This window comes from Dipodomys merriami, unplaced genomic scaffold, assembly GCF_024711535.1.
Source record: "Dipodomys merriami isolate MVZ:Mamm:240054 unplaced genomic scaffold, mDipMer1.0.p SCAF_7, whole genome shotgun sequence".
In the NCBI taxonomy this organism is placed as follows: Eukaryota; Metazoa; Chordata; class Mammalia; order Rodentia; family Heteromyidae; genus Dipodomys; species Dipodomys merriami.
The window spans coordinates 13,689,431-13,703,442 of NW_027206290.1; the positions used below are offsets into that span (position 1 = coordinate 13,689,431).

Here is a 14,012-nt window from a genome sequence, read left to right on the forward strand (position 1 = left end):
TCTTCCTAGCACATCAAGTACCAAACTATCTCTTGTATTTTTTGTAACTAAAATGTCTATGAATGTATGATTAAGTCCACCCAGGCTTTGGAGGAGGAAAGAAGTACTTTAAGATAACTCCCTGAGAAGAAATACTTGTCTTTATTAAATAAATACTCTGTAGTGGATTTTTTTTATTGTTCCACATTCTTTAGATAATGGGAAATTCCTGCCATCCCCCCCCCCCCCAAGTGTCCCATGGGATGGCTAAACAGTTGTCTTATTCTGAGTACAGGACAGAAACTTAATTCAATGTAGGTCAATTGGATTTTTTCCTTACAAATTAAGTTATGGGTAAAGGAGTACAATAGAAAGAGTTCAGTTGGGTTTGTTTTGTTTCATTCCATAAGTTGTATGAAGCAGCTACTGCTGCTTCAGCACTTTGGAACTTCCTAGTTTTGATGCACTAAACTGGTTTTTCAGTTTCCTTTTCTCTCCCTACAAAGAGTTGCATATTTTTCTGGTGAACTTCTGTTTTTCTTAGTGTTCATTTTTTGCACGTGCTCAATTATGTAATAGACTCTTTTTCTTCTATGGCTCTTTTTTCTATTGCTCTCTTAATTTACTTGGTCACTATGGGCTCCTAGGACACCAGCCTCCTTTTCTGATTCCTCTGTCTCTGATTTGTAACTGTCTATTCTAAGTTGTCTTTTCTTATTATTTCATTGAGAGTCATGGATTTGACTCACCTTAATTTGAAGAGAGCCAAACTCCTGAATTTATTGGACATTTATATTTGTTTGCTGTTCATAATCACTAGTGCTTATAACTCACCATCAGCTCAAATTCAGAATGACACAAGTCACATCTTGAATGAAAGAGTTCTAGCTTCTTCATTCTGATGTCTGTTATTACAGCACCCCCGAGAGAAAATAATTGCTTTTCTTCTTTCTTATTTACACCATATTGCATTTTTATACTATAGCAAAATTTTATGACATCGCTTACATACTTGTTTATCTTGCTTTACAACTTCTTGAGTATAGGGAACAGTTTTATTTTTATTTGCCCCTCCCATCATGTTTGGCATTCAGTAGCAATTCATTAAATTTATTGTAACCAACCTTGTTAAATGGTAGCTGTTAATGCATAAATGAAAGAAAATAGGATGTCATTGAGGTGTAGGAGTAAGAGTTATAGTTATTAATTCTTATTTAACAAAATTTTTCTCATTTAGTAAAGATTCAATTTTATTTGTAAAACTTTACACTTTGGGAAATTAAAGTCAAATTAAGTAATTTATGTGGCAATCACAAATATTGGCAAAACAAGAACTAAATCATGATTTTTCTGTCTATAAAGACCCAAGCTTTTTGTATTTATTGTATTTTATTGTAAAGCTACTGTACAGAGGGGTTACAGTTACATGAGTTAGGCAATGAGTCCATTTCTTGTTGAGCATTGTTACCCCTTCTCTTATTAGTTTTCTCCTACTATCCCTTCCCTCCTCCACTTCCCTCATTCCTCTCCCCCTGATCCTGAAGTTGTAAAGTTCATTTCCAATACACTGTCTTGTGGGTATCATGCAATGGGTCATCCTGTTTCCTTGTTTCAGCATTTTGTTATTATCTTTCCCCTCCCCAAATTAGACAAACATATATACAAGATGCAGATTAGCAAAAGCAAGTATAGTGACAACAGGGGATATACCCTAGGGGGGAGAACATACAGAAGAAACAAAAAAAAAATCACATAGTACATTAAAAACAACAACAACAAAGAAAGACCTCTTGTGTCCATATCTTGGGGTTCATTTCACTTAGCATCACCTTATATGGTCATGTGTACATAGCTTTTGAGTTTTTCTGCTCATCTGATAAGATGTCCTAAATATATACTAATTATTGCAAATGAGGGAAACCATGGGACCTTTGTTTCTTTGGGCCTGGCTTACTTCACTTAATATGACTTTTTCCAGGTCTTTCCATTTCCTAACAAATGGGGTGGTGTCATTCTTTCTGATGGAAGCATAGAATTCTTGTGTGTGTGTGTGTGCATATATATATATATATATATATATATATATATATATATATATGCCACATTTTCTTGATCCATTCATTTACTGAGGGGCATCTGGGTTGGTTCTATATCTTAGCTATGGTGAATAATGCTGTGATCAACAGTTGTACTGGTAGCTTTAGTATGGCCTTGTTTGAAGTCATTTGGTTAAATGCCCAGAAGTGGGATTGCTGGGTCATAGAGAGACCCAAGCCTTTTTACTAAGCTTACTATGCAGACTTCTGGTTTGTCTGGTGACAACATGAACATGACTCTAATCCATTGAGTGACCAAATTCTTCTCTTTTCACTTTGATCAAACACAGGATTCAAATATAAAAGTTTGAATTTCATGAAAGGTCCTGTATCAAGTTGATGATTATATGAAGCAGCAAATGGTTTGAAATTTGGATGCTATCTTTGTTCTCTCAATACATATCAAAGATGCATAGCACAACAGTGAAATAACAGATAGTTTGCTATAATTCTTGTTTTTTAAAAAGGGTAGTAAAATCAGACTATCCAAAATCAATATAAGCCGTTTTTCTGCATGTTTTATGTATTAAGGAAGGGAAACAATGGTGTTGGTTATAATCCCTTCCCCTCACCACCATGTTTTCTCTTAACACTTGGAGTTTGTATTGACAAAAACAGTGTTATAATTTCACTCTGGCACTAACTTTTAAGAAGGGCCAATTGAATCCTTTATAAATTGTTTACTAAGCAGATATCAGGCCTCTTATTACATACCTAGAATTGAAAATCATGTTAAAGAAAGTGAAAATTATGTGTAGAATCACTCTTTACTTACTAAATTTGGTCTTTGCAAAGATTTATGTTTAGGGTAGAGCCCGTGAATTCATATCTGTCTATTTGGGAGGCAGAGAAAGGAAGATGGCAATCCAAGCTGGCTCCAGGGAAAACAATTAAGTTCCTATCTGAAAATTAACTAAAGTACAAAGGGATGCAGAGATGATTCAAAGGATAGAGTACCTGCCTAACAAGCCTGTAGTATAGCAAAAGAAATAGAAAGGAAGGAAAGTCTGAAGGCAGTATGAGCATTCTCAAATTCTAGAAGGACACTTTCTAGAGCAGAATATATTAAAATTTGGTATATGTATGACTTTTTGCTACTTATTGAACTTTTTTGGTATGTAGGACACAATATCACATGTACAAAGCTAAATGTGTCACATGCACAAAGGATATGAGCATGGCACTGGTAACTCAGGATAACTAATCACTATTCAGGTGTCTGAGATTTAAGAATCCATGTGTCTAGCCAGCCCAGGCACACAAATCAAGAGACTTTTTTAACTAGCAAACTGTAGGAAGTAGAGATGTCTCTCAAGTGGTAGAGGTTGGCCTTGAGTGGAAAAAGCTAAACAAGAGAAGGCAGGAGCTCTGAGTTCAAACCCCAGTACCAGTACAAAAAAAAAAAAAAAAAAAAAGAGATTTAAAATTGTTGCTTGCTAACGTAAAACCTCACATCAACTAGTCTACTTGAGTTTCTGATTTTTTTTAGTTTAGTTTAATAGAAACCCAGAAAACAATATATTGAATATTATCAATAAGTAATTGTGCATATATCAATAGGATTCTGCACAGAGGAGTGTAACATACCACAATATCTAACACTATGGGCAAAGACCACACTTTGGACCACATATGTCTAGATTCCTTAAGAGGATAGAAATTTCTTCTATTCCATCTCAGTTCTTACATAAGCTCTTTGACTGGATGTAGATACACAATTAATACAAGAGTAAATTAACTACAAATACAAAGGATTTTCACAAAAAAGGAAACATTGAAGAAATTACCAAAGCATAGTACTTTCATATGTCTTAGACAAATAACAATGCGTTTGTGAAGTAAACACTGGTCAAATGGATATTTGGACTAGAGCAGTTAATTCTACTAATAGATGTATGTAGGGGCATATAGAAGCTAGCAGAAAACATGGAGTTATGTCAAAGGGTTTGTTTAATTCAGGTTTATTGTGGCCCCAAATACTGGTGTTTTGTGGTCAAGGCTGTTTCTCCCCCCGCCCTGCCCCCCAGCCTTAGCATGTGAAGGACATCTTTCCCAAAGAATATGGCTTGGTGTATATAATGAAACATGGGAAAAATGCTTCCTTCTAAAGTTACAGTCCTCAAGTAATTTCAGCTTGAAATAGGACACCTACCAGTTTGGCATATTTTGAGATGACATTTTATCTTTGAGGCTTGAGCTCAAGGCTTTGATGCTGTCATTAGCTGTTTTTGCTCAAAGATAGCACTCTACCACTTAAGGCACAACTCCACTTCTGGCTTTTTGCTGGTTAATTGGAGATAAGAGGCTCATAGACTGTCCTGCCTGGGTTGGGTTCAAACTACAATCCTCAGGACTCAGTCCCTGGCAGCTAGGATTGCAGCTTTGAGCTACCAAGCTGAGCTAAGAAGACAGGTTTTAACTCCTTCATTTCAAATACTGCTTCCACCACACATCTGTGTCTGTTTGCTCCCAAGGAAAAAGATGATGATAATACTACATAATGAATAAGATTTTTTTTTAATGGAACCAAATGAGTTACTATTTTGGTAGCATTTGTAATACTATATATATATATATATATATATATATATATTCAGAAATTTAACATGTACAATAAAAAGCAGCAGAATTTGCTGAAAACTGTCAGCATTTTTGTTAGTAATAAGATTTCTAAAATTCTGCAAAAATTCCTCAGTACTTGTAAGTCAACGGGTATCCATTAAGCATCTACTGTGCTTGATGCCCTAAGAATACAAAATAAATTTATGAGTCTCAGTCCCTTCAGAAGTTAACCAGTCTATTCTGAATTTGGGATAAGTGATTTCAGAGAGAAGCTCAAGGGAACATGGAACAAAAGATACCAGAGAGGTTACCGAAATTTTCTAATAAAACAGCAAATCCATGTGCTCTAATACAGACTGATAAAGAGCCACGTATCACAAGGGACTGTACTTATTGTGAAATCCACAGAGAAAGCTGCTACACGTGATGGTGCAAAAGTAGTAGTAGCAGTCTCCTTTCTCTCATCCCTGGGAAACCTGACAGGGCCACGGTGGGAGAAGGCTCGGGAGTGGAGATCAGGGACCAGAACAACGCGGTGGCCGCTGAGAACACCCAGCTCTGCAAGGCTCAGCCCAGGCCTGCAGGCCAGGCATTGCCCGGAGCTGAGGCCCAAAGCTGGGCCTGCGGTCCGCGGGGCCGACGCTGTGGGCACAGGGTCCACACGCAAGCAAGCAGGCGCCCTGGCACGGCCCCCCGCCGGCTCACTCCAGCACGCGGGAACGCGGGGATCCTGCGTTCTCCTAAACTGACGGTTACCATGGCGCCTGCCTCCCAGACCCACGATGGGCCTCGCAGCACCAGCCCGGGAAGCCCAAGAAGGGAGGGGGGAAATGCCCCGCCGCCTCCGCCCCGCAAAGCGGCGGCCCATCGCGCGCGCGCGCGAGGGGGGGGGGTCTCGCGCGACGTCACTTCCGGCGCGCGCGCCCGCCTGCCCGCCCGCGGGCTGAAGCCGAGCTCGCGGAGTGCGGCTGCCGGGGGCGCGCAAGGAGGGCGGGCCGGGAGAAGGGGGAGTGTCCGCTCGCCGCCGCCACTACCGCCGCCGCCGCCGCCGCCAGTACCAGCTACCGGGGACTTGGCGGACCCTTGTCCCCACACCCCGCCGATCTTCCCTCCCGGACTTGGGGCACCTGCGTGGTGGCGCCCTCGCTGCCCTGACTGGAGCCGAAGCGGGAGTTGCCGCGGACTGTGGTGCGGCGGGGACGGCCCAGCCCCCCTTCCCCTTCCCCTCCCTGACCCCTCGGAGCCATCGCCCCGGCCATGGGCAACGCGGCCACCGCCAAGAAAGGCAGCGAGGTGGAGAGCGGTGAGTGCGAGGCAGGGGCCGCGGCTCGGGCTGGGCCCCCTGTGGGCGCGTGGGGCGCTGCGGGCCGGAGCACCACCCCGGGTCGGAGCCCGCGAGGCCGCTGGCACGGTCCAGGCCTAGCTGCGGCCACCGGGAACGGCTGCCTTCTCCTCCTCCTCCGGCTCCTGCTCCGCCCCCGCCCCCAGCACCGGGATGGGGGCTGAGCGCCCTGAGCGGGCGGATGGAGAGGGCGCGGGCGCCGCGGTCCCGGAGATTCCCTTTCTCCCTGGAGCGAGGAGGACCGCACACAATCTGGAACACTTCCCCAAATATGGTCCGGGCTGGTTCCCCACCAGCACCCCGATCCTGTCTTTGGGAAGCTACAGGTAGTGCTGTGGACAAAGTTGGCTCTTTTCCCTCCATCTCTAGAGCCTCACCCCTTCTTAGCACTAGATGAGGGGTTGCTAATGTGGTGCTCTTCGGGGAAGGTTAATCCTGAGGGTCAGCTCGTGTCTTCAGATTAGGAGTGGGGAACACAAACTCAAATGGCAACTTTATCCATGAGAGAGAAAAGTGAGGCAGGCTTGCCTTTTCTCGAGACTTCCAAGGATCTGCTACAAGGTCTGTAGAACTTCAAGATCTTTGGGAGTCCAAGTACTTTCTGAAGCTGTTGAATTCTGAGAGCTGAGAGCGAAGACTTTGAACACTTCGAACCAAAGAGCAAAACAGAAAAAAAAAAATCCTTAAAATGGACCGTTCCTTATATAGGAACATACACATGCTGCACACGTAGCAGAATGGGTTGTGGGAAAAAAGTGGTTTGTTTTTGTAAACGTTTTTATAATTCATGAGTAAGTAACCATGTTTACTATTTGTTTTCCCCAGTAGTAGAGACAATCCAGCATTTAAACTTGATCATTTGTTCAAAACTATCCATTTAGAATTCTGTTTGTAACAGAAGACTTAACTTTATAACTTACCTGGATGGAAAGAGCTTTTTTCCTTTATGAGTCAATAGGTACAATTGACTTAAAAGGATTTTTCTAATTTTATGCCGTGTAAATAGGATAAGATCATACCATTTATGTTTCAAAAATAAAGTTTTGGTGTTAAATTTCAGGAGTTCCAGGAAAAAATGATGAACTATCCTACAAACTTTATAATGAACATACTTGTCTGTGTGCAATGTTGAATTTAAAAAGTAGAACTTTCATTATCTTTTTTTAAATGTAGTAAGACATTATACAAAAATAGAAGTATTACAGAAAGTATGAAGAATTATTTATCTTATCAATTATATTTATATTTATATCTTATCAATTGTCAGTTTCGCTGATTAAGTTCTATTAAAAAAAGATAATACTAATTGTGTTACAGAGTATGTTTGGTAATTGAATCATATCAGTGGTTTTCATCAAGTGTTCCTGTATAGTGATTGTATTTTATGCTTTGACTCATATATTTCCGTCTAGTTTTCCTCTAGACACTGTTAGTTTTCAACTCATAGTAAACAGAATGGAAACTTTAAATGCCTGCCTAAACATATTTAAGCTATTTCTACAAAAATTCTTTCCAAAGTTTTAAGGTTGTTAGCTAGCTTTTTATATAAATTAACCAATGGAAACTGAAAAGTCATTATAATAATCTGTTGTAAAGTGACAAAGAAGATAACAGTCACAGTTTCATAAGGAAAATCATTTGAAATATAATGGATTGATTGGTGCCTATAGTTTCATTTGGAGCAATGTTATCAGGTGTATGTTGCTGCTCTGTTGTAGTGAACAAAGAAATTGTATTATGTCTAAAAACTTAATGAAAGATTGACTCTTACTATAATATCAAGCTATTGTGTGTATTTTTAAAAGAATTAGCTCTTAATTTAAAAAAAAATTGTATGTAGTTATTTAGACTACAGTTGAATAAACTTTTTAAAAAAACTACAGTGGAATAAACGTTGAGAGATAACAAGTGATCTTAGAGATCAGCCTGTGCAATCATTCCATTTCAAAACCATAGTGCATGACCTCTGAATAAGCCAGAGTTGAGATCATATTATTAATAATAACAGAGTAAGTAATAGATCTGATGACCTCCATTTGCTCCATTTGCATCACTAATTACTAATGCATGTACTTTCAAAATATTTTCACATTTTGGTGTTAACTGGGAACCATGTAAGTAAAAATACTTTGAAGAATGAAGTTGAGAATAAAGGTAAGTGGAGTTTGACTATCTGATGCTTATGTTGTACTCTGTTAAAAATCTGTCTATCTATCTGTCTGTCTGTCTGTCTGTCTGTCACCTTGCTCTAGCTCACTCTTGGTTGTTGCCCTCTACCATTTGAGCCATGCTTCTAACCCTGCTTTATGATGGTTATTTTGGATTTTGTTTTGCCTACCTGACTTTGACTTAGGAGCCTCTGAATCTCAGAGGATTGTCAGCATAGAATTATAATCTCATAGGATTCTAAGCATATTCTAAGGAATCTCATAGGATTATAAGCATGAGCCACTAGTGCCCAGCTAAAATCTACCCCTCTAATCATAGAATAAATATTTTCTCAGATAAGACCTTAAAACCAGGGAGACTCCATTCTCATCTCCACAGTTTGTTGAGGCAGCATTAATTTGGATACTTTGTTTTTCTGTATTGAACTAAGAAATTAAATTGATGAGTTTCAAAACACCTATTGTATGTGTTTCTTTTCAAAATTCTGAAAACAATTTTTTTTTCAAAATTTGAATGTAGTTATTTAAATATCCACTACTATAGAGTCTAAACTTAAACAAAATTAAGTAAGGATATAATTTTCTGGAATATTTTAAGCTCTTCTCATTCAAAAGTGCTTTACTTTGAATAAGTACCTACCTTTTATTCGCTGAAATCACCAACACAAAAGCAAGACACTTTTTTTAACCTGGTATATTCTTTTGTTTCCTTTTAGAAATATAGCTACAGGTTACCTTGTGTCTTGTCTGTAATTTTATCTGTTTTGGGAGGGAAGGGAGGGGCACAGAAAAGGGGCAACAAAAGGTGAACAAATGTAGCAGTGATACTAGACCCTATGTAGAAAATTAATTGGGGATGAGAGGGAAAAACTAGGAGAGTGTGAGAGAAGGGGTGACTGAGATTGGGGGGAGGGAAAGTAGGAGAAAAATGGGGGAGGGGTAACAAGCTTGACAAGAAATGTACTGTATTAAATGAAAAAAATGTATTCATTATCTGATGTAGGTAACTATAGTCCCTCTATATCATTTTTACAATAACAGTCAATCTATCTATAAAACAGCAAAAAAGAAAAAAAAATATACCTATAGGATTCTTATAGGGATTTGTATTACACACTGTGGTAGAGGTGTGGAGGACTAAGTGTTGCAGGGAGTTGGATGTAGAGTCTCCCGTGACTTTAAGTGTAAAATCAAGTGTAAAATCAACCTGTAGCCTAGTTGTTATAGAGTGGTCATTGAATGTTGTGGAGTTCCTCTGTGAAGGCCAGTAGAAATTGACTAGAAAAAGTCATCTGTACATCAGGTTCAGCAAAAAACAAAATGCAAATTTCTGAACAACTTTCTAAAATTATATTTTTGTCTTTAATTGTACAAGGGGGTTGTCATTCAATGAGTTTATAAGTACAGTGCATCTTGATCCATGTCACTCCTTTCCTCATTCTCTTCCATCCCTCCCAACCCCACCCCTGCCCTCAGTTTTCTCAGTTTCATAAGATAGGTGTTGAATATTAAGACTACATCCCTCCCCCACTTTTCCTCCTTAATTTGTCTACCCCCTGTTTTACCTCCTCCCACACATTTCAGGTAACATTTTCCTCTGAATTAGTTTTTCTAACTCACTAACTATGAGTTAGTTTTTCTAAGGAATTACAGTACTATTTGAATTCTCCCCTGCAAATACCATACTTTGGTTAATACATTTTTATACACTTGCCTAAACCCCTATGTATATTTGCTTATATGAGAGAAAACATCCATCCTTTGTCTCTCGGGGCCTGATGTCACTTAACATAATATTTTTCTAGGTCTATCCATTTGTTTGAAAATGAGGTAATAGCATTATTACTCTTAATGGATAAGTAAGATTCCATTGGGTACCTATACTACATTTGCTTGATCCATCTGTCCATTAATTGAGGGGCATCTGGGCTATTTCCATACCCTAGCTGTGGTGAATAGTGCAGCTAACAACACGGTTGTGCAAGTGGCTTTACTTGTAATCTTTTGGATAAATTCCCAAGAGTGGTATTGCTGGATCATACAGTAGTTCTATGTTTAGTTTTATTAAACTACTGCTTTCCACAGTGGTTTAGCAACTTTACATATTTACCAGCAGTGTATTAGAGTTCCTTTTCCCCAACATCCTGCCAGCATCAGTTGTTTGTGTTCTTGATGGTAGCCATTCCAACTGGGGTGAGATGGAATCTCAGTCTTGTTTTGATTTGCATTTCTTTTATGGCCAGAGATGCTGAGCATTTTTTCATATGTCTCTTGGCCATTTTTGCTTCTTTTTTCAAAGAAGTCTCTATTTAGCTCATTTGTCCATTTGTGAATTAGTTGTTGATTCTTTGTTAGTTTCTGAACAACTAACATTTTTTTGAGGACTCTTTATGTGCCAGATTTTCTCAAGTGTTTTGCATGCATACATTTACATAATCTTTTTAACTCTAGGAAACAGTTCATTTATTACTCCATTTTATGATGAGGAATTAGAAGCTCAAAGAACTTGTTATTTTTTAAGGTTGTTCAGAGAATAAATCCCGGGCCATCATTTGAATTTAGGCAACCTGATCCCAGAGCCTGGAATCCCAACACGTGTTGAACACAGTAAACATGTGTATCCAGCATAAAGGAGATACAGAATAGCATAGACCTTGTTCACTTCATTATTATTTTGTTGACATTGTTTCAATAATAACTACTTGGATATAATCTATTAAAAAAGGATATTTTTCCATGCACATTCTTTAGATGAATTGTTTCATTGTAAAATGAGGTTCAGAGATTAAATTACCTTGGAAGCCTTCACATTCAACATGGTAAAATTTCAAATTAACCATATTAAATTAAGTTAGCATTTAAAATTGTCACTATTTTTCTCTTTTGTAAATGTATAGCATCCCTTTCTGTTAAATGGCCAGCCTCCAAATTATTAATTGAATTTGTATTACAATTTTTTAATGTATTTAGAACTTTGCACTTTACCCTGGTTGAGCATAGTGCTATCCATTCTAGCTTTCTGTGATGCTGGAATTGTTCTCCATCTATATTGTGAATAGTTAGCCACATGCAGCTCTTGATGATTTGGAATGTGGCCATGCCACTGAAGAACTGAATTTTTAACTTCCACATGTTATTTTACAGTTTAGATAATCTTAGGTTTAGAACATAACTGACTTTGCATGTAATAAAAATGACAGCCTTCCTGTTTTTTGGTAATTTGTGGATCTCACCAGTGTTTATAGACCAAGAGAATTCTGGATTTACATTTTCTTATAATTCCTCAACATTTCTTTCTAATGAATATGTGTAAGCTTAGTGAACAAATTATTATATTTTAATGACATGTTTTTAATCTATAAAAATTGACTACAAAGTTAAATTTATTTTGGGGTTGTGCTAAAATTAAAATTTTACAGTTTCTAATGCTGAATGTCAGTGCTTAAGCTTTCATTGGGCTTTTTTGTAAAATTGTATGTTGATTAGGAATGAATTCGGTGATCTCATCTTATGTATATCTTTGAAACTTTTATTTTACAAACTTTTTTTTCTGGTGGTATGAGGATTTGAACTGGGAGCCTTTTACTTGCTTGTCATGCACTGTACTGCTTGAACCATGCAAGTCCTACTTGCTTTGGTTATTTTTAAATCTTGAGATTATGTCCTCGGCAACCTGGACCACAGTTCTCCTTTTTACTTTTCTGGTTTAGCTGGGATGACAGGCAAGTGCTACCACACCACACCAGCTTTTTATTGGTTGAGAAATGGTGAGAGGAGGCGTATCTCAATTTTTTTTGCTTGGGCTGGCCTTAACATAATCTTGATTTCTGCCTCCTGAGTATAAGTGTGAGCCTTAGTGTTGGCTTGCCAGACTTGCTTTTAAAGGATAATCCAGTGCAGAGGGACTTGGGAATAGATTTCCTTGGGTTAGAAACAAATTAAAGATGGTTGATCTATTTTGATGCTAAATACATATTACCTTATTTTAAATGAGCCCCATGATTTTATGATTCTTACCTACAGTAGAAGATAATCTTCTATTCAGGAGTCATCAGTCCTCTTCTGATCAGGCTCCCCCACTTAGCATCTAGGTAGATTGTTGTTTTGCATTGCTGGCAGCAGGATAATTAAGAGACATGAAAGCCAGCTTAGAAAAGTAAGCCACAGCTTACTAGGTAAGCCAGGATAGCTGTTAAGATTCTATTAGCCAGAAGGGTTAACCATAACTAATTTTAATACTATATTTAATTGATGAAATAAAAACATATAATTTATGAGGTATGTATCTATAGAATACACAGTTTTACAGAAAATAGTGTATAGAATTACTAAATATTAATATATATGACCAAATTTCCTTATACAAATACATCTTAAGTTTTAATGAAAAACGTAAATATGAACATATGACATTTATAGGAGGTAAATTACACACAAGTCAGTACTACATCATATTGAATACTTATTCTTTCTTTAAAAAGCCATTCTTTGCTGGGTGTCAGTGGCTCATGCCTGTAATCCTAGCTACTCAGAAGACTGAGATATGAGGATTGCAGTTCAAAGCCAGCCCAGGCAGAGAGACTCTTATCTCCAATAAACCACCAGAAAAAACTGGAGGCGCCATTGTGGCTCAAGTGGTAGAGTGCTAGCCTTGAGCTGAAGAGCTGAAGTCCCAGAGTTCAAGCCCCATGACCACAAAAAAAGAAAAGAAAAGAAAAAGAAAAAAGAAAAAAATTCTTTTAAGAATTTCCTATAAATCTGCTCTTTTTCTTGCTAATATGCAAGTTTATTATTATTATACAAGTAATAGTTTACCTTGATATACAGGTAAGGCTAATTTAGTTTTTGTTGTTATATTTAGTGTATGGTATGACATATAATGAGTTACTATTTTCATGTAGCTTGTAGAGTTATAAAAGGTTTGGGTAAAAACATAGTTATCAGAATCTGGCAAGAAATAGAATGTAAGGTGCTTTTTGTGGTAATTTGCTTTCACTTTTCATTTATAAAGTGGATTTAATAATTCTCTACAGATGATTTTATAAATCAAATCTGTGATTCTTTTTAGGCAAATTCTTTTAACTGAATTTATGCAGTAGCCTAATTGAAATTAGTCTGCCTTAGAGGCCACATCTTTTATTTTGTTGCTATAACAAGGTGTAAATTCAGGTTTTATGGCCATAGTTGAATGTTATGTTTGCTATTGCCTGCAATCCACGTATTGACTCTCTGGTGACTTCTGAAATTTTCGTTTTCTTATAAAGCCTTTAAGTCTGTTGAAAACTTAATGCCTCCATTTGCACTTTATCCTCAAAAAAGTTGAAGAAATGATCTTGAAATTTGAACAGTTTATGGGCCTACTTTGTGAAAGGAGTATTCAGTTTATGTGCTGCATGCTTCATAAGTAGATTTCTGTAGAGCCATCTGGAGGCCGTTGTAAGCCACAGACTGTAGATAACATGTTAATACAGATATTACTTAGCTTCTATTGTAAAGGCCAGCTATGTTGATAATTTAGCTTCTCTAATCCCAATTCACTTTACTAGTTGAGTATGAGTCAGAAAATAGGATAAAAGATTAAAATTTGTAAAAAAAAATTCATTGTGGGCTGTATCTCTTCTTTTTCCTCTTCCTCTGTGGGTGTGTGTGGGTATGCGCACATATGCACACACATGTATTACTGGGTATTGAACTCAGAGTCTCACACTTGCTAGGTAAATACTCTACACTTGAGCCATACCCTAGTACTTTTTACTGTAGTTTATTTTTCAGATAGTGCCTCATACTGTTGCCAGTTTGGGACTGGGATTCTTCTACCTCTGCCTACCAAGTGGTTAGGATTATAGATGTCTATTGCCATATATG

At 37.9% G+C, this 14,012-nt stretch overlaps 1 protein-coding gene across 1 annotated transcript in view; it reads left to right on the forward strand.

The window, feature by feature from the left end:
• Positions 1-5,672: 5,672 nt before the first annotated feature.
• The window catches only part of Prkacb (protein kinase cAMP-activated catalytic subunit beta), a 114,593-nt gene continuing 106,253 nt past the window's right edge, over positions 5,673-14,012 (forward strand). Inside the window, exon 1 of the mRNA XM_070007444.1 lies at positions 5,673-5,940. Within this exon, the coding sequence (XP_069863545.1) occupies positions 5,895-5,940 (46 nt within the window). The 5' untranslated portion in view covers positions 5,673-5,894. The remainder of the gene's footprint in view (positions 5,941-14,012) is intronic.